Source organism: Rhinolophus ferrumequinum, chromosome 16, assembly GCF_004115265.2.
Source record: "Rhinolophus ferrumequinum isolate MPI-CBG mRhiFer1 chromosome 16, mRhiFer1_v1.p, whole genome shotgun sequence".
Classification (NCBI taxonomy): domain Eukaryota; kingdom Metazoa; phylum Chordata; class Mammalia; order Chiroptera; family Rhinolophidae; genus Rhinolophus; species Rhinolophus ferrumequinum.
The window spans coordinates 33,213,833-33,235,470 of record NC_046299.1 but is presented as its reverse complement, the minus strand read 5'-3'; the positions used below and the strand labels follow the sequence as shown (position 1 = coordinate 33,235,470).

Sequence of the window (21,638 nt, the reverse complement as noted above, 5' to 3'; positions counted from 1 at the left end):
ACTGAAAGATACAAGAGAAGACGGGAACAACCAAAAAGACACACATGCTTTTTGGGTAGAAAAGATTCAACATCAAAAAGATCTTAATTCTCTTGAATTATGATCCACCAAAAACTAGTGTTTGTTTTTTCTGGAATAAGACAAATTATTTCTAAAATTCATACAGAAAAACGAGCAAAAATAACCAGGAAACTTTGGGTTGGGGGAAATTAAGGAATACCTAAGCCGTACTTGCTATTAAAATTTATAAAGCTTCAAAAAATTTTTTATAAAGCCTTGATAATTAAAACACTGGTGCTGGTACCTAAAGGCACAAAAGAACAATTCAAAGTCCAGAAACACAGCCAACACATATGAGAATTTAATATACAATAAAGGTGGCATTTCTAATGAGGAAGAGATGGCCTATTCAATAAATGGTTTGGGACAACTGGATATCCATCTGGAAAAACAAAAGCAAAGTGCATATGATATATCCCAATAAATATCAAATATGTAGCAAAGATTTAAACGTAAACATAGAACCATAAAGGACAACCGGATATTATGTATCTCCTAATGGAAGAACATAATTCTACCTAAGAAGTAATCCTGTTTCCCCTCTCTGCCAACCTGAACCTGAATCTAATCTAGTCTCTTAATCCAACTACCAATTTTAAAGGAAAAACTAACTGCTCCTTGTGCAATCAGCAAAATTCAGATTATGGAAAAATCTGGACAAACCCAACTTGGTTTTTTTCAACAAATAAATTGAAAGAGAAGGTCAAAAAAAGAAGAAACAAAGGAAGAATCTATAGCCTATAAACTAAGAGATTTAAAAAATAATCACGTAATTACAAATTATGAACTTTATAGGAATCCCGAGTCAAACAAATAAAATAGTTAAAAAAAAAAAGACATTTAGGAGACAACTGGAAATGTAAACAGACTGGATATTCAATGATAATAATAATTATCAATTTTTTGTTATGTACAATAATGGCAATGAGGTTAGGCTAAAAAGAAAATTTCTTCTTTTTTAGAGATAAAACTAAAATATTTACAGACAACATATGATGGGAAAACATGAGAGGTGGATAAGTAGATACATTATGGAACAAAATGAGCCATGGGACTGATGGTAATTCAAAGAAGTAGGAAACCACTGAAATACAAGTATCCCTCACTATGGGAATCTTATTTGGTTTCTTAGTTTGGACAGCAAGTTCAAATAGTGAGTTTAAATATGAAGTTTAAGATAGGGAGGAATACCATTTTATTAAAATATACTTGGTTATAGAACTTTGGGGGAAAAGTAACAAGAGTTGGAAAATTCCTTTATAAACATGGGAGTGAAAAATGCCTTTTTATTTAGATCCAAAGCCCAGAAACCATGAAGGGATAAAAGAAAACACCCCAGTAAAATCAAAAGACAAAGTGAGAAAAATATTTTCAAATCATATAGATTTGGAAATCTATATGATTTGTATTAGGAAGATTAGGGCAAATCTCCCTAATACATTAGAGGTCCTACAAATCTTTAAGAAAAAGAACACTGCAATAGAAAAATGGGCAAAGAATATGAGCAGGTTATTTCACAGAAAAAAAATTCAAGTGGCTCTTAAAACATATAATGCATTTCAGAATGCAAATTAAAATTATAATGAGATATCATTTTCTATCTATCATGTTGGCACAAGATTCCGTAACATTCTGTTGGCAAGGCTATAGGAAAAAAGGCACTCTACTATTGCTGGAATATGAGTAAACTGGGCATGGACAATTTGGCAATAGTTACCAAAATTAGAAATATCTCGCAATTCCTCTTCTGGAAAATTCACCCTACTAATATTGCTGCACAAGTGTGAAATGACATATGTATAAGGTTATTCAATGCAGTATTTTATAATAGTGAAAAACCGATTAAATAAATTGTAGTATATCTTACACAGTACAAAGAAAAAAAGAGAACAGAATCAGGAAACTATATGCTAATATGGAAAGATTTCAAAGATAAGTGAAAAAAGCAATGCATAGGGGATTTATTAATATGGTTTATGTAGAAAAAGGGACAGGACTAATAGTATATTTTAATTTGCTTAGACAGGCAAAATACCATCTGAAACAATACAGAAGAAACACAGGGGAGGAACTGAAACTTTTTCCTGTAACCACTTAATATATTTTAATTTTTGAAACACGTGACTATATTATCTATTTTAAAAAACCTAAAACACTAAAATTATTGAAGATTTTGATGACCATACCTTTAAATCTAAATTCCAACGTCAAAAATATTGCAATTAAATTTTAAAAAACCCATACCATGTTTCCCAAAAATAAGACCCAGCCAGACCATCAGCTCTAATACATCTTTTGGAGCAGAAATTAATATAAGACTCGGTCTTATTTTAATATAAGACCAGGTATAATATAATACAATATAATACAATACCAGGTCTTATATTAATTTTTGCTCCAAAAGACGCATTAGAGCTGATAGTTCGGCTAGGTCTTATTTTGGGGGAAACACAGTACTTCTGTGTAAAAATAAACATCTTATATAATTGGAAAACAATCTGAAAAATATCAGAGGATTTTAATCTGAAGATAGGAAAACACATGGCTTTTTAAAAAGCAGATTATCTTTCATTAGTTCAAGTATACCACAGTTGTTGAGTTACATGAGCAGGCAAGAGTTTTACAGTAATTTACATGAAGTTCATTATTCTCAAGTTCCATTTTATTTATTTCTGAAATAATTTAATGAACATAAGTAGGATAGGGAAAATTGTAATTTTCTACTTACATTTTCATTTTTCAAGATGAGTTTCAGGATTGCTTCTCTTTGTTTTAGAGCCTAAAAACAGGATAATTTCCAGTTACCATTTTTTAAAAAAATTAGGATCAACTAGTTTTCCTACTATTTCTTCCTTCCCTTGTAAACTTAGCTGACAAAACCTATAGGGAATGACAGAAACTCTGACAGAGGTCATGGAGACTACTGGCTAAAGCAAGGTCGATTCTAGCCTCTAGAGTAATCATCCCTGGTTGTCCTACTGAACTATATCATCTTATTCTGAATCCCCAGTGCCAGCACAATGTCCGGAAGGAGACATGCCCTTAAATCTTTTTTGAGTGAGTAGATGAATACCTATGACTACCAATGTCTTTCCTTTACAGCTCTGCACATCTCCTTTCCTTCATTTAGGTAGGAAACTTCTGAAAACATCACTGTCATAAAATTTTTACCAGTAATTGAAGAGATGGCACCATTATTCCTTTAGTTCCTTCATTTCAACATACAACTTCCACGTTCACTAATTTATATTAGTAAATTTTTAGTGTTGATACTATATTTGTTCATAGGATTCTATGCTTCTCCCCCACCCAGTGACGATTCATATTATTATACCAGAGAATCGAAGCATTTATAAAATACTTACATATAGTAAGTATAAATGCTTTTAAGAATTATTAAGGCTGAACTCATCCCTATTTCCAAAACCCTTGAAAAAACAGAGGTAGTTAAAACGAGTATCAAATGGCCTAAAAAAAAACACCAAACCCTGCTGTTTCTATAACTCAAGTGTGTTAAGTATAAGGTGGAGAGGAATTTTAAAGTAAGGGTTAATCATACACTTTGACATCATATAGTCACATAAAAACAACAAAAAGTTACCCTATGAAGTATGTGTACATTTGCTAAAAATAGAATGAAAAGAGGATTACAAAATCAGTTTCTACATAAACAGTATACAAATTTGTAATAAATTTGTTTATTCTGTTACAACTCATTTTGATAACTCACAAAAATATATTAAACTTACAACTTTAGTAAGGACTATTTTCCATGTTGTGTATCCTATGTTCTACTGTACTATATTCTTTGTTTTCTATTAGACTACAAGCAGATATTCTATCAATGTAATCTTCATCTTCAGAACCACTGAGGTAAACTAATTTTCTTTAAAAATGTCTGATGTCTTGCTAACGAAAGAAAGTCGAAGTTCTTGTGCGAAGCCTACAAAGTTCATCTAAACCTGGCAAGAATCTTCCTTCCCAGTCTCATCTCCATCTTTTTCCCCTGGTACCCTGACTGAGCTTCCTCAGAAGTCACCATTAAACATGAGCTTCCACGTCTTCTTGCCTTTGTTCATTCTGGCAGCAAAGCCTTTCCTTGCCTCACTTGCCTATCAAATTCCTACCATCCTCCACAGCCCAGCTGGATTCTTTAAATTTCACCGACTTCTCAGACAGAATTATTAGTTTTCGTCATCTCAGGCTCTCACAGTTCTTTAAACATACTTTTGTAAAGTACATTTTACATTATTTATTTGCATGTCTGACGACTCTGCAACACAGAGTTGAGGACGGGGGCCAAATTCCATTCACCAGAGCCTAGCGGGTATCTGACACATATTAATGCTCAATAAATACATTAGTCATGCTAAATATTTTATATAGTCTCCTACATCAAATTAAAAAAAAAATCTCTTCATTGCTTTAGCAGGTAAATTTTCTCATGGGACAGTTAAGTATATGCATACTCGTAGAGGAACCAGAGGTTTTAGCTATAGCAAATAGTTGATCAGGGCAATTTTATAGAGGCTACAACCATCGATCTTTAGGGAACCATATTTATTGCCACAAACTGATCTGATAAGATGCAGAATATAAAATGAGATCATTTTTAGCCAGATTATAAATGAATTATGATATATTCACTTCAAAATTTGAAAGAACGACCCTGAAAGTTCCTCTACACAGCCAAACATGTAACGTGCTGATTGTATAACACATATCTATCTTCTATTACTAACCCTGTTTCTTTTCTTTCTTCTTCAATCTAAAGGCAAACAGAATTCAAGTTCTGGGTATTTTGTGCAAAAATTATAGAGTAGCAATAAATTATAATCATCTACTTGAGGATATGTCTTAACTAACAAAAAAGAATGCTAGAGAGAAAACAATACTGGTTCAACACCACCCTCACAGTAAGTTGAAGTGTAGTATCTTAGCTACTGGTTAATCATTAATCCTGTCAGAGAAAGCACTGATTACAACTGCCAACAATTAATCAAATCCCAGTTGTTTTTCCTGTCAGGCCTTCTGAACAGAACAATTCTTTAACCCAATCCCCCTAATTTCATTCTATGCTAAACCAAAATTATAATTTAGATTTTATGTATCTTCCATAGATAACTTGCTACATTCTAAAGAAAATCACTGAAGTGTCTAGGCAAACTTGAGGTAATTATATACTTTGAAGAGAAGCAAATAATATTGATCTTAGGAAAGAAAGAAAAAAGAAAAGAGTAGAAAGAACAAAGAAGCAATCACAGGGTTTCTTGCCCTATTCCTTCCCTGTCTATCATAAATGATGAGGCCTATTTAAAAAGAAATCATTCCCTTCTTGAAATCACAGGTAAAGGCCTAAAAAAAGTATATAACTGTTCACAATATTAATCAAAACCACCTACAGGCTGGTTGATATGAAATCTGGTAGGCATTCTTCTCATTATAGCCGAGTCAAGATCCTGAGGACGATTAGTAGCTCCCATCACTATGACCTAAATATATTAAAAAAAACAAAGGTGTTAAATCCATCAATAATATTCTTTTTAGGTTGTTATTACAAGGGCTTAGAAAATACAGAAAATTAAATGGTATTTGAACTAAATCTTCTATAAGAAATCTGATATTAATCTAGTATGTATTACTCAAATATTTATAGATATAAATAAAATTTACTTCTAAATAAATCAGATGATACAAACCTGGTAAGACTGATGCACTTTACTGGACTTCTAGTAACGAAAATAATGTATGGTTCAGTTACTGAAAAATTACAAAGATTAAAAACGATTGTGTTTTGCAAAATATGGTTGCTTAATAGCTACACATTGAATAACTAAAAGCCATTTATGTTATAACTTGGAAGTATACACAGGGGGATACTTCAAATGCCTTAATAAAAATATTAAGGACAGAATTGTTTCCTCTAAGTTGGAGTATGCTGGTAATAGTAACAGATCCGTACTTTTCCTCTAAATTTCATACATCATTATATCAGCATGTATCAGTACTGTAGGTGACATCTTCTCAATGCTAATAAAACCTCAAGCAATCCAACTTTAACTAAGAGCAACAGAGTAAAAGTAAACATCAAAATGCTGGACAGAATTTTTTAAAAATTGCTGGTGACAACTTCTGCATCAATGTCATTTATTTATAAAAGATATAGAGATGAAAAATCAACACAAATAAAGATATACAAGTTAATTTCTGAAGGACTTTAATATTACCATTACTGCTGATATTTCTGTATACCGCAATAACAGCATACATTTCCTCTCCAAAATGAAATTTATTGGTATTTTAATGGAGATTTTCATTTATTGAATATTATTTTATTTCAGATTAAGGGGTCTTAGATTTCTGAAATAATCTAAAATCTACCTCCAGAACATATTAAAAGACCCATTAAATCTTACATTCTACATCTACTCTTTACATTTAATGATATTCAAGATCCAAATAACTTTTCAATTAACTGTGAGAGGCTGCCACCTAGAGGGAAATAATATAAGTACAAATACAAATTTGAGAAATGTTAGCTCCACAATATAATGCAATTTTGTGTTCGGGTTAAATGGTCCAAAAAAAAAAAAAAATCAAAATATTAATGCTCTTACCAATTTTATTTATTTTCTACAACTCTAAAAAATTAGTAAGAAAGGAACATTTCTACCAAATATAAAACAAAAAAAAAAGTATTAAAGTGATCAAATAAACTAACTGTATAAGATAAAGGATAAATATAAGTAAGTACATTTTGAGATAGAATATATTTAAAGTGTTAAAAGAGAGATTCAAAAGTGTTATGGAAGCGTGTTGAAGACTGACCATATTAGGTGGCAGAGAATCACAAAAAGCATTGTGGTCGAGGCAGTACCTGAAAAAACTGAAAAATGGCTATATTTTGAGAAACAGTCTAGGAAAACAAACAGCCTAAAACAAAACAAAAAAACCCAGAATGGAAGATGGAATGCTAAAAATTAGGATGAAGAAATCCAAATAAATCTAGCACATGGTCTAATGAATACACATAGGATAGTTATAGATATTTATGATAAAAAAGCAAGAATGAATGCAACCACTTGTAGTTTCACTTAAAGAAGCAACATTTAAGGGGCAAAACATAAACTTTACTCATATATTAACTTTATTTACTGTAAATGAGCTAAAATTCAAAATGGGAAGCAACAGTAATTGTTTAGTATTTAAGCAACAAAATTAATGTAACTTTTAGGTATTAGTTAAGACTTTACAAAATTTTTAAGATAAAATATGAAGATAAATTTTTTATCATTTCATATTTAAAATAATCAGATCTAAATTTATGCCTCAAAGCTCTGTCAATGAATATCCTAAAAATACTGTTATCTTTTGCCTTATTTCTCTCAAGACGAAGAATATATCACCAGTTAACTTGGATTTCCATTAATGGTGATAGATGATAGGTTGGGCCATTCAACTATTTTTGTTTCCTTTGTGGCCATATCAGACATACAAGAAAGCTAGTTGGAATATTGGGCTCCATCCATAGATATGTAATAGATAATTTTAGAGAAAAGCTAACTGGTTCATATGAAAGAAGAATATGTCTAAAATTATTATTCAAATAAATAGTATCAATTATAACCCCCTCAACACAAAAAAAGGAAAAAATGTTGTTGCCCAAGTTTCATAAAAAAGTAACATTGTTATTTGCTCCTTCAAATAAAAATCTAAAATAAACAGTAAGTACTATTAGCATGATAAGAAATTATGGTTCTGAAAACTCTGCTTTAAGTTGTGCTGTATCAGAGCAATGATGTGGGACTCTGGACGAAGTGGCTCAAGTATATACTTCATCCAATTGTCACTATTTCCTTGGTTTTTTAAAACTATAACCTGAGAGGATATAATATAATATTAAGCTATTTTCTCTCACATGGCCCAACTGTATAAAGTGATTTAAAGACTGTTGCTTAAGAGGACATTAGTTTTGGGAAACCTGAATTGCACAGATGTATCAGAACCAACTATTGTTGTCACCTAAATTTATCTAAGTTGTGCTTTCTCCGCTAAACATCCAACAAACACTTAAAGCAACTTCCCCTCATAATGAAATTATATTTTCATAAAGGTGATGTAGAAGTAGGGCATGTGGCTTAATTTTCTTCAGAATGATATGTTTCCTACTGTTGATTTATGGGAATGTGGTGGATATAGGAGATCATTTATCCCTCTGCTCATTGAAACATATAAAAACAATAAAGTATTAAAAAACTCATAAATTAATCAACAAATCTGCAAAGAAAAATAAAGGAATTAAGCTGAGGACAGTAGTGAAGCCTATGCATAAGGGAGGTAAGCAAGGGTAGAGGCTGACCACATGCCATGTGGACACAGAGTGGGGTATGTGCTGGATACCCTACAGGCCAGAGAGCCCGATGACAGACCACCTTATATAAAGCTGAGACTTATCAAGTACTACAGCCTGAGAAAACTGGTGAAATATTAGAAAACCCATTCAGCAGAGTCAAGTCTTGGTTCTTGGAAAGACATATAAACAGATCAACACCCACATGAAATCTCTGAGATTTCATGGTTCAAGGTCAGCTAACATGGATCTTGGACCTGAATTTACTTATCTGTGTTGGGGGAAAAAAAATCTGGCAAAAGACAAATAAAAAATCCACTTAAATCAATAAACTTTCAACATAGGTTCTACAAATTCACACACAAAGTTCTACCAAATATGTTTTTCCCCCACAAAATCACACAAGGAAATAGCCACTATAAACTGAAAACAAATGACAGAACCAGATGCACAAAGAGTCATGTTAGAATTACTGACTATAGATTATAAGTATGTTAACATATTTAAAGGAATAAAGGAGGAATCAAAAAAATCACATAGCAAATATTTATGTAGTAAACATATATGAGGCACTGTTAAAAGTACTTTACTCCAATGAATTCCTTAACTCCTACAATAATTCTGGGGTGGATACTCTCTTTCCCTTTTTATACATATTACTCCCTCTATTCAGATAGAGTAGTTATATACTTTGGCCAAGGCGACAACAGTCAAGTTGATGCCAAGGCTCTGGGTTTTCTAATCCAATTGAAAACATGCGTTGATGGGCAAGAGCCCATGAAAACAAACATAACAAACTTGAAAAAGAATCTAAAAGAATTTTTAGAACTGAAAAATTTAATAACTGAAATAATAAACTCAATGAAAGAGTTAAAGAGCAAAAGAGAGTCAACTGAACCTAGAATTATCAAAATAGAAAACCGAGGTAAAGAAATTACCCAGAATATAGCAAAAAAAGAGAGAAAAATATGAAAAAGTTAAAACACATGAAATATAAATAAGATATCCAGTGGGCATTTTGAAGAAATAAATTTTTAGAAGTGATGGAAGATGATTCTATATATTATGTTTTTTTAAAAGGGCAAAAAGAGATTACAAAATAGAAAATACCTAATAAAGTTAAAACAACAAAAGAATAGCATTAACTTTTTCAAAACTTTTCCAAGAGCTACAAATAGGTGATGCATGGGGGAAAAAAAAAAGAAAAATGTTTCTAGAACTTCCATTTCCAGTAATATGGCAGAAGAACAAACATGCCAGATAATTTTTTTAAAAATCTGCTTTTAAAATACATCATTGGTCTGGCAAGAAAGTACAGAATACTCAGAGGCGAAGAATTAAGTGAAAATGGGAACCCAAAGAAGAAAACTGAAAAATAATAGATGGCTTTCTCTTTGGGGTCATACCAAGGGACCTTAGTTTTCAACAGCCTTACAGGGAGTAGAGATAAAGCCTAGGACAAATGACTGTCCTATATAAAATTGGGATCCTAAAGGAAGGTGCATGTGACAGGAAGTGGGAAAGTGTGGAAGTTTTGGCAACTAGTGGAAATAAGTGACATAAGAACTGAGAGTAAAGACTACAAGGTTATGGTAAGAGTCAAGAGAAACATGTACCCATAGCCACCAGTCATTTCCTCGTCTTTGGCATAATTGTTCTAAAATTCCAAGGAGAGACTTCACCTGGTTTTTTCTCTTCTGTTATATTTGTTTCAGGCACTAAGGCAATCCACAAACATTTTGTTAAACATGACCACCTCAAAATGAATGAAAATGTATACAAACCATATTCTTTCAGATCTCCGTCATTTAAAGTTAACTATAATTATGACAAAGACTTTTGTAAAAAAGCCAAAAAATTTCTATTAACACCACCATCACAACCCTCCAAGTTTAAGGCAAATTTGTTTCAAATACCTGGCAGCTGTGGTCAGTATCCAATCCATCCCAGAGACTCATAAACTGAGCTTTCATCATGGCTGTAGCTTCATGGTCAGAACTTGAACGGTTTCGTAGAAAGGAATCTAGAAGGAAAAAGTCCTTAACTTTAGAAATTAATAACAAATTATTTACTCTATACAATTTCAAATCATTTAACGAGAAGCTGACAACTTTATGAATGATTACGAGGAAAAGGGTTCAACTATGCCTTTTCACACATTATTCTGATATAATAATGTTAACAAATTATTGGGCAAATTAAAAAACAATCAATTCACAACCTTCATCTTTTTCCTAAAAATACATTTATGCCAACATATATAAAAGAAGTAAAGGATCTGGTACTGAGAAGCTAGAAAAGGATCAAGTAGTGTCTTGGAGGAAAATTTATGTGCTTTGGCCTTAACTTTCCAGATTATCTGCATCCTTTGTGTTCTTAATTGTGGGGTCACAGCCTTTTCCTCACACACTTTTCCTGGTAATAAATAAAACTGACACTGGAAAATGTCAAAATATTATTAAGTGGGAAAATGTAGGATAGCAAGTGGTTTAAAACACACACACTAGCATGTATGTACATGTATGTTAAACATGGTAAAAAACCAAAATGCTAATAACTTTGGTTATTTCTCAGTGATAGACTTAAGGACAACTTTAATTTTGTGTTTTGAATTATTTTTTGTCTTCAAAATTAACTACAATGAACATAAAATGCTTTAATAAGGGGGAAACATTTTCCTATTAGGATGAAAGACTGAACGGTAGCACATTCTAAAGATGAAAAAAAAAAGAGTAAAAACAAATCCTGGATTTTCTAATGCAATCCCTGTTTCAAATGTTCTGTCTTATATCCTTCAAATTACTGACATTTCTGAGTAAATTTCACATTTCAGCATTGCAACTAGAACTTGAAGTCTGTCAATTATAGACGCAAGTGGCACAAAACGCTTTGTAATGTGCTGGGTCTTTTAAAAAAAACATTTTAAAAAAAGTAATTACAGCAAAACACATTACCATGACATGATAGTCTTGTAATGGCAAACACGTATCCTGGATTTTCTTCTAGTTTCAATTTTGTACCATCTGTCCCATTGTTGGACAGTATATCAAACTAACCCATCTATTTTACATGTAGAAAATCTGGTCATTTTAAAATTGCTTATATTTTTAAAAATAAATTGTTTAAGTTCAGCTGCTTACACAACCACCATAATTTTATACTAATTATTCCTAAATTATCTTCAGTACTTAGAAGTGGTTCTGCTTAAGATGGTTGTTTCAAATAATAGGAAAAACTTAACAAACTGGATAAGTATAAATAACCTAACTACATTAGTAATTACATTAAATGTAAATGGTCTAGAGTAACCAAGTACATGATTAAGATATGAGACTGGATTAAAAAAATAACACACCATTGTGTGCTGCTTACAAGAAACATGATTAAATATAAGGGCTCAGAATGTTGAAGAGGATGGAAAAAGACATGTAAATACTAACCAAAAAGTCCAAATATTTTTGTAAAAACTTAATGTACATCTGATAAATGGTGCTGGAACAACTGGATATCCCATCCATATGAAAAAAAAAATGATCTAGACACAGACCTTATACCTTTCACAAAATTTAACTCAAAGTGGATCACAGATCTAAATGTAAAACACAAAACTATAAAACTTCTACAAGACAATATAGGAGAAAATCTAGGTGAACTTGGGTTTGTGATGAGTTTTTATACACCACCAAAAGCACAATCCGTCAAAGAAAAAGCGGATGTTGGTCTTTATTAAAATTAAAAATTCTGCCACATGGAAGACACTGTTAAGAGAAAAAAAGCCACAGATTGGGAAAAATATTTTAAAACACGTATTTGACAAAGGACTTGTACCCAAAATATACAAAGAAACTCTTAAAATTGAACAAAACAACCCAATTAAAAAATGGGCAAAAGATCTGAACAAACAAACACCTTACGTTATCATAGAAGATATACAGATGGCAACTGAGCTTATGAAAAGATGCTCAACAACATATGTCATTAGTGAATTGCAAATTAAAATAACATAACAGTAAGATACTACAACAAACTTATTAGAATAGCTAAAATTCAAACAAAAAAACTGATAATAGCAAGTACTGAAGAGGATACAGAGCAATTGGACCTCTTTTTTGCTGGTGAAACTACAAAATGGTATAACCACTCTGAAAGACAATTTGGTAGTTTGTTACAAAGCTAAACATAGTTTTAACCGTAAGATCCAGCAGTTGTACTCCGAGGAATTTACCCAATTGAGTTGAAAACTTATGCCTACACAAAACCTACATATCACTGTTTTTAGCAGCTGTATTCATAATCGCCCCCAAAGTGGAAGCAACCAAGATGTCCTTTAACAGATGAATGGATAAACTGTGGTACAATCATATAATGGAATATTATTCAGCAATAAAAAGAAATGAGCCACCAAGCCATGACAAGACATAGAGGAAACTTAAATGCATACTGCAAAGTGGAAGAAGCCAGTCTGAAAAGGCTACATATTGTATGATTCCAACTACATGACATTCTGGAAAAGGCAAAACTACAGAGACAATAAAAAGATTAGTGGCTGCAGGGAGTTCGGGAGCTCAGGAGGAATGAACAGATGGAGCACAGGTGATTTTTAGGGTGGTAAAACTATTCCGTATGATACTATAATGGTAGATACTACATGATATAATGCATTTGTCAAAGCCGGAAAGCTGTAAGACACAAAGAATGACCCTTAATGTAAACTATGTACCTTAACTATTAATAATGTGTCAACACGGGTTCATTAACTGTAACAAATGTATCACACTGAAGCAAAGGATTAATAATTGGGGAAAAACTGTGTGTGTGTGTGGAAGGGGAGGATATACAGGAACTCCAAACTTTCTGCTCAATCTTTCTGTAAACTTAAAAGTTTTCTAAAGAATAAAGTCTAGTAATTGAATAAAAAGAGATTAATAAATATCTGAGATTACAAGAAGGAAAAACCCCAGAGTTCAGGAAAACAAACAAACAAACAAAAAACAACTGAAAATGAGTGCTGAGATTATCGAGATTATGCAACTGTTTGTGTGTGTGTGTTTGTGTACACAACAGGTAGGTATGTGTAGCATCAGAAGATTCTGCTGTGGAGTTACTATCCATGCTGAGGCCAAGATGCTCAAAAGGATATCCAGTCACAGAAAGCACAGACAAGGAAAAAAACAATTCTGCTCACCATCATAGGGAATTAAGAAAGCTTGTCTTGTCTGCGTTGGCCTACGCTCTGGGGGGACATATGTAACCGTTGACAAATAAATAACCAAGATCACAGGGGCTCTCTCTCAGGCTTGGACTCTAACTTTGTCGTGTCATTCAGTCTAGGGATATCCCAGTTGAGAAATTATCATAAAAATTGGTCTCGAGTGATTAGTCCCCAGAGGCTCTAAGTGGAAGACAGAAAAACTACTCTGGATCTTCTTAGGCAACACAAGATTCTTATATAAAAACCAGCCATAAGCCATCTAAAGTTACAAGTTACACAAGGAAGTAAATTACTATGAAAGAGTTGAGTATAAAGGAGAATTAAAATTTCTGACAACATAACAATTTAAAAACAACTATGTAAAAATAGTATGTTTAAAATTTTGAAGACATAAAAGGGACTGATATTCTAACAAAAGAGCAAACTATAGTGAAAAAAGATAAATTTGAGAAAGAACCAAATAGAACTTCTAAAATTCAAATATAATCAACAGAATACAAACCCCAATTGTTGTGAGATTAAACACAGCCAAGCAAAAAATTGCTTTTTATAACTCACTCAAAGATTGATTTTTGGGTTGCACCATTATTTCATGTGCCAACAAAAAAACTTAAAATGATGCCAATTAAATTATGATGCTAAAAGAAAAAACTCTGCCAATTAAATTATAACACGCTATCCCAATTTCAGGGAGGTTAAAATGAAGAAAACAAAAACTTTAGAACTGATGAAATACGGTAGAGAACCAGATAAAACTATGGACTCAAAATTAAGTAGAAAGTTGAATGTAGCTTTTTCATAAAAACGAAAGTTTTATAACATTCAAAGATATATAGTGAGAAATTTTCTAGAACTAACAAATCCTCAAATTAAAAACCACAGTCTTAAGAGGATAAATAAAAACTAAATATAGACCTAGAAAAACAACAACCAAACAGCAGATCAAAATCTAATAGCAATAAGAGAGAAAAGATATTACTTACAAAGAAATATTAGGTTGTAAGCAGAATTCTCAAAAGCAAAAAGAAAGATGGGAAGACAATGTACTTGCAGCTTCAAAATGCTGAAGGAAAATAATTCTGTACAATTTCAGAGTGCAGATAGAATGAAATACATTTTTACAGAAAGATGGAATTCACTATCTGCCGAAAGAACTTTAGCACATTTGGGTAAGAAGAAAATTAAATCCACAGAAAAGGCAGGTGCAAGAAGTAACAATGAGCAAAAAAGCTGGCAAAGATGGGCCCCTAACCAAGCACTGCAAGTATAAAAATAACAACAAATATGGAGAGCACAAAATAAGAAAAATGTTAGTTAACAACATGTAAAAGATGAGGGGAATGATGAGTATTCAAGAGTTCTCATGTCCCTGTGTTATTTGGTAGGAAGGCAGAAATGATTAGCTTAGACTAAGACAAAATAGGTATGCTAAATATTTCACTAAAAGAAAAAGAATATACAACTTCTAAACCTGCAGCAGGGAAAAGGGAGTAAAGAAAGCAAAACAGTTCACTAGATTGGTAAATAAAAAGCTCAGTTATGTGGCAAAAATAAATCTAAATATATCAGCTATCAAAATGAAAGCCAAATACCACATTTCCCGGTGAAAGAGTCTTAGATTAAAATTTTAAAAATCCAGCTATATGTTATTTTGTGCAAAATGCACACCAAAAACCCAAAAACAGTTAGGAATAAATTGATGAGAAAGATATCCAAGGCAAACAAGTAATCAAAGTACTGCATTATCTAGATGCTTCTCCGTATTTCTATATAGCCTATCATATGACATATAATTGTAGCAGTATAATTAATTCAAAGATACACTTTTAATTACTATAGCTTTATTATATACATAACTTATTGTACGAGGAACAGAAAAATATTGATGATCCACAAAATATAGAAAAAGTCCTCTAATAAAAAAGTCATGACATACAGTCATGACATAGGATGATTTATTTTGTAAGTTGGTTGTCCATGTGGAAAAGAATGAAATTAGATTCCTACTTCACACTACATATTAAAAAAAAGAGAATATTTATGGGAGTAGTGAAGGGATTTGTAAACCAGACACAAAAGTATAAATCATTAAGGAAAAAGACTGATAAATGTAACTGCATATAAATTTAAATCTGTGAAAAGAAACTTTCACAGTGAAAAGATAAGCCAGTCTAGAAAATATATGCATTTATAATAAACATCAATAAAAAATTAGTAAAAAAATGGAAATCCCCCTTACCCCCAGCAAAAAAAAATGGACAATTTACAAGCAAGGAGACACAAATGACTAATCAACATGTTAAAAGATGCCCAAATTTACTAGTAAGCCAGAGAAACCCAAATTAAAACAATGATGAGATAATTCATCGTTGTTTTTTTAAATAGGTAAAACTTAACAATAATGTCTGAAAAGGCAAATTTTAAGGAGTATATAGGGAAACAAACTACACATTGATGAGAGTGAAAACAAGTATAAACACTTTGGAGAACTGGTAATCACAGTGAGGTTAAACACGGAAGCAGCACACGACCTAATGGCTGAACTTTTGGTGTCTGCGCAAGGAAACATGGACATGGATGTCCACTGCATACAGTTTTAAGAGGGAAAACACAGAAAAAACTGTCAAGTAGGCTAATGAACAACTCATTCTGCAACACAAATTTACATAGCATTTTAGTATTTGGTTATCTCTCTTGTCTTATTAATTTAGCCTCAAAAATGTTAAGAACTCAATCCAGTCATCTAAATACTTGTACCACCCTTAAAAATGGCATTTTAAAAATGCTCCCATAGAAAACATAACATACCTATTTCATCTATAAAGATGATGGAAGGCTGTAGCTTTATGGCAAGAGAAAAAACAGCAGCAGCTAATTTCTGAGATTCTCCATACCACTTATCTGTCAGTGTTGAAGGCTGAAGGTTAATAAATCGACAACCTGCTTCTTTGGCTGTAGCCTTGGCAATCAGTGTTTTACCACAGCCTGGAGGCCCATAGAGAAGAACACCTGGAAATTAACATATTATTTTATTAATTCCTTTAAGAGAACAAGATACTTGCTTTAGCTTATGAGATAATCAACATAATATTTATTTTAGCTATACTAAAATTTCTCCCAATATTCGCTTGTTTTTATTAATCTTTTTTAATAGCGGAAAAGGAAGGAGCCATAGTCTGTTCAGAGCACTACAGCACACTGACAGCAGCTCAGAGAAAATCAAACTTCTTCAAAGCTGATTGTAGAAAACACTGTTTGGCTATTGCTCAGAGACTTTAGTTTTAGCCAAAAGGACAACCTGTTATTTGTAAGACAGTTTATTGGAAAATCCAACTTCAAAAACACCTGTTCAATAATGACAGAAAGTCTCCATGTTTCCAAGATTTTTAATGCTGTAGCAAATGTAAACTTTTACCATACCCTTTGGGGGCTGCAGAAGCCTGGAATTTTCAAACAAATGCTTCTTTTTGATAGGTAAGATGACTGTGTCTTTCAGATCCGTAATGACATCATCTAAACCTGCTATATCACTCCAAGTAACCTGGTAAAAGGTAACGTCAACATGAATTTTACAACTGATGTATACTTGCTGAAGTACAAAAAAATCCCCACAAAATGGCAAACCTTAATCTGATAATTACATAGATAATAAAATACGAAAATTACATATTAATGTGAGTAAAGACTTTTCACAGAAAAAATGAAATTATTAAACTACTATGAAACTGCAAAAAGAAATTTAATAGTCAACTATCTAGTATTAAAAGAAAAAAAGCAATAGTCTAGCAACTCAAAACTCTGCAGTGACCTAATGAGCTGAATTCAGTTCATTTAGGAGAGGGAAATATTCTGCCAAGAAGACTGAGAACCAGCTCAGATAATTCAGCACTGGCTCACTGGGAAGAGCTAGCTCACCAGAAGTTGCCTAATTCATATATGATGCTGTCAAACATAATAGGGATAAATTTTAGAAATAAGCTCTATACCCACCAAACTGACTTCTGAATGGTATTAATCAAAAGTAAAACTGCGTCAAAATTTTTATATATAATAGTAAAGAGGGGGTAAATACCTAAAAAAAATTTTTTATGAAATAAACTGAAAAAAAACTTAAAAAAACCCCAAACAACCTAGCTGTAATATTGCAGAGTAAAGGGGCTGAAGGTGGGGTCAGTCAGAAGCAATATTTACAATAGATTCACTTTCTTAACAACTTAAAAAAAAAAAGTGAAAAACCAAATACCACAGCCAAATCTAAAAAAAAAAAAAAAATCATCACCTACTTTCACTGTAGCTATTAACAAAAAACTGAGTCTGTCAGTACAGCTTTACTCGGAAGCAAATACAGGTAAGGTCTCAAGAAAGAACCACTGTTAATTTATTAACCAAATTCAATTTTGGGGGGTTATATGTGTATCTCTGTGCACAAAGATATTAAAAGACATTGTAGATTTTTACTTTCTAGATTTGGGGGTAACGGTAACACATTTCATTCTATTAATTTATTTATACCTGTTGTTACAAAATATTCACATAGGATTTTAGAGTTTCTAAATTTAATCTGATCCTCAAAATAATCCTTTTTAAATAGGTAGAGTAGGTATTACATTGTCCCTGGATTATACATCAGGGAACTGAGACTCAAAGAGGAAATAATCTGCCAAGGTCATGAATGGAAAAACTGGGATTTAGAATCTTACACTGTCTACAAAACCATCCTATGAAAATCTAGATTTAAACTCCAACTCAAATATCCACATGACTTAAAGCAGTACATTTTATATGCAAAAGGTGACTATATAAAAATACAAGTCTAACTAAATAAATGTGCACAAAAATAAGTTAACGTAGCAGGCCTGAGACTATTATCCTTAGAAAGGCTGCTTGCAAGGCTGGCCCTTGGGTGGAATATGGGAACTTCAAGTTCAGGAGAGTTCCCACCATTCCCTGATAAGAACAGCTTACTGTGCTTAACTGTTGGTGCAAACAATACGGTTTATGGTGGCGACCTGTGTTCCTTCTGGGAGTCTAGAATTTTGATAGATGTTAGGAAGACAAAGTCTACGTGACCTGTACCAACTAAAAACCTGGGCATGAAGTCTCTACTGAGCTTCCCTGGTGGACAGCATTTTACATGTTTCTCGTAACGTGTTGCTGGAGGAATCAAGTGCATCCTGTGTGACTTCACTGGGAGAAGACTCTTGAAAGCTCGTGCCTGATTTCCTCCAGACTTCATCCCCTGACCCTCTTTCCTTATTGATATTGCCTTTTATCCTCTTGTAATGAATCATATCTGTGAGCATCACTATGCTGAATCCCGTGATTCCTTCTAGAATCATCAAACCTGGTTGTGGTCTTTGGGACCCTTGACACAAAATGCAGGAGAAAAAAAAATCTTCAATAAGATTAACGATACATACATGCATGTTAAGAGGGTCTACGAGATGAGCAGCAATACTCATTTCATATTCTGAAAGTTTCACATTTTTCACACCAATTTGCTTCATTAATTTTTCTGCCTAGAAAGAAAAAACAAGCAACCTCATTTAGCTTGATATTTAGATGATGGCACTTCAAAACAGGTGTCTGCGAAGTCTAAAAAGCAATGAACACACATACAATAATTTTCCAGGGATATTCTAGGACCTTGATGTCATCCTTCCCCATTCTAAGCCCTTCGGTAAAGAAAAATCTGAGGATCTACTCCACAGAAACCAGGGCAATTTAAACAAGCTCCCAGGAAACGAGAGGAAATGAGAAAATAGGCTACATGATTGAAGATCTAGGGCCTCACATTGCTCCAGTGAGACTCTAGCGTCCAATGTGATTTTCCTAGTAGGATGCTCATGACAGACGCAGGTGAAACCGCAAGATGAAAGACTGAGGAATTAAGAATATCAAGAAATGGACAATTGGAATTTCCTTCCTTAAATTCACAGAGTATCTGAGAACAGGTGCCTAACTTTCTTCAAATTACCCAGGTATCCACAACAGGTTCTCATATCTATCTCATTTCAAATTGTTTTGAGGCTGTCCCTTTTACTTAAAGTCAATTCCTGGGGCTAGGCAACCAGATATAATAAAAAAAATTCCGAATTAGAAGTCTACTTGCATATATTTCTTAGAGCTGGGCAAAACTAGCCTTAAACTATGAGCTCTTAACAATACAACAAAGCTATCAATTAAAATAAAAATGATGATAAATATTTACTGAGTGTGCCAAATATTATGCCAAAATACTGTAAATGGATTAACTCATTGAATCCTCAGAGTGATCCTATGAAATAGGTACAGTTTTTCCCCATCATGGAAAAAGAAACCAAAGCTTGGCTCAGATTAAGTAATTTGCCTTAGGTTAAAAGTTAGCAAATGGAAGAGGCAATATACGAATCCTGGCAGTTCAACTCTACAGCCCATACTCTAACCACCAGATACATTACCTTGGTTTCTCCAACTATAAGATAGGAGTTTGTGACCACTAAAGAGTCTTTAAAAATCTATAGATAACATACTCAAATTTCAATTATGTGAACATTTTTAGAAATGAAGATGCTCTGGTAAATCATATTTACCTAAACTTGTTTTGTTTTATTATATATCACCCCCGCTCAAAAATACCTAAATTTTTATTGTTATATTTTCTTAAAATACTTTTGATTATTTAAGATCTTGCCATTTGTTAAGGGTATTGATGATCTAAAAGAAAATTCATATCACTCATCATTATAGTTATAGACTGGTTAAAGGATTAGGATGATGTGTGTTGATCATATCCTAGTAATACAGCATTTTTTAAAAAGTGCTATGAACCACAACATTTTTCCTATTTAGTCATCCCCCTGTAAAATTACTGAATCAATGGATAAAGTTGCCTGTCCCAGTTCCCTTTATCTTTCTTGCAAATATCTTCTCTGTCACTACATATCTTTAAATCTTTTATGTGCCAGCTATGAAAGGTATCCTATTTTAGTATCTGTCATCACATTAATTTAATTCTTCGTTTTCACTAAGGCTTTTATAAATGTGAAGCCATCCCACCTATGTTCTTTATAGGCTCTACTCTAAGACAGGGATTCTCAACGGGGTGATTTGGACCCCCAGGGAACATTTGGCAAAATCTAGAAACACTTTTGGTTGTCACAATTTGGGTGAGTTTGGAAAGGTGCTACTGGTATCTAGTTAGCAGAGACAGGGATGCTGCTAAACATTCTAGAAGGTACAGGACAGCCTGTCCTCTCCTCCCCTCAAATTATCTGGCCCCAGAGTCATTAGCGCCAAGTTGTGAAACCCTACCTTTTTCCTCATTAGCTAAATGCCCTTAATATTTCACTGTAGGCTAAAATTGCATCTTGCTTTAAATAATAACAACCTTTATATGTGGGGTTTCCTAAAAAAAAAAAAAAAAAAAAATCAACTGTTGTTTCTTTCACAGAGATAGAAAATGTTATAGTCACGTTTACCTAGAATCTTTTCCCCACTACAGCAGCCCCACTTAACAATGTCTCCAGGTTGTACTAATAACATTGAAAAGATATGAACATTTACTGAGTATCTACCACATGCCTGGTACTATGCTGGGTACTTCTCAATCAACCCTTTAAACCATCCTGAGAAGTAGCTATTATTATTCTCATTTCTCAAATGAGGAACTCAGAGGTCAAAGAAGTAAGAACTGCCAAGATTACACAGCTAGGAATTGGCACTACCAGAGCTCAAACCCTGATCTGTCTGATTTCGAAGCTCATGTTCTGCTGAAACACTACTACTCCTCATTTGGGAGAGCAGAACATGGTTAACAAATAAAATGAAAAGAAAGCACCTCAAAACACTATACTACTACTAAACGGTGTTCTAGTAATATAATAAGTTATCTGTCTGTCTAGCTCGGACACCTTTAACTGAGCCCTGATTTCTATAACGTTTTAACTAGAAAAACAAAATTTTGATTGGACTGCTTTAAAGATGGCTTATATTCATGTATTAGTTTATGGTTTACAGCTTAATGACAATTATATT

General features: G+C 32.8%; 1 protein-coding gene across 3 annotated transcripts in view; it reads right to left on the bottom strand.

Annotated features, from left to right (window-relative positions):
* ATAD1 (ATPase family AAA domain containing 1) overlaps positions 1-21,638 on the bottom strand; it is a 37,747-nt gene that overhangs the window by 8,657 nt on the left and 7,452 nt on the right. For all 3 annotated transcript variants that reach the window (XM_033130937.1, XM_033130936.1, XM_033130935.1), the window contains 6 exons: positions 19,043-19,141; positions 17,043-17,163; positions 16,431-16,631; positions 10,327-10,433; positions 5,463-5,552; positions 2,789-2,839 (listed from right to left, as the gene is read on the bottom strand). In XM_033130937.1, the coding sequence (XP_032986828.1) occupies positions 2,789-2,839; positions 5,463-5,552; positions 10,327-10,433; positions 16,431-16,631; positions 17,043-17,163; positions 19,043-19,129 (657 nt within the window). In that variant the 5' untranslated portion in view covers positions 19,130-19,141. The remainder of the gene's footprint in view (positions 1-2,788; positions 2,840-5,462; positions 5,553-10,326; positions 10,434-16,430; positions 16,632-17,042; positions 17,164-19,042; positions 19,142-21,638) is intronic.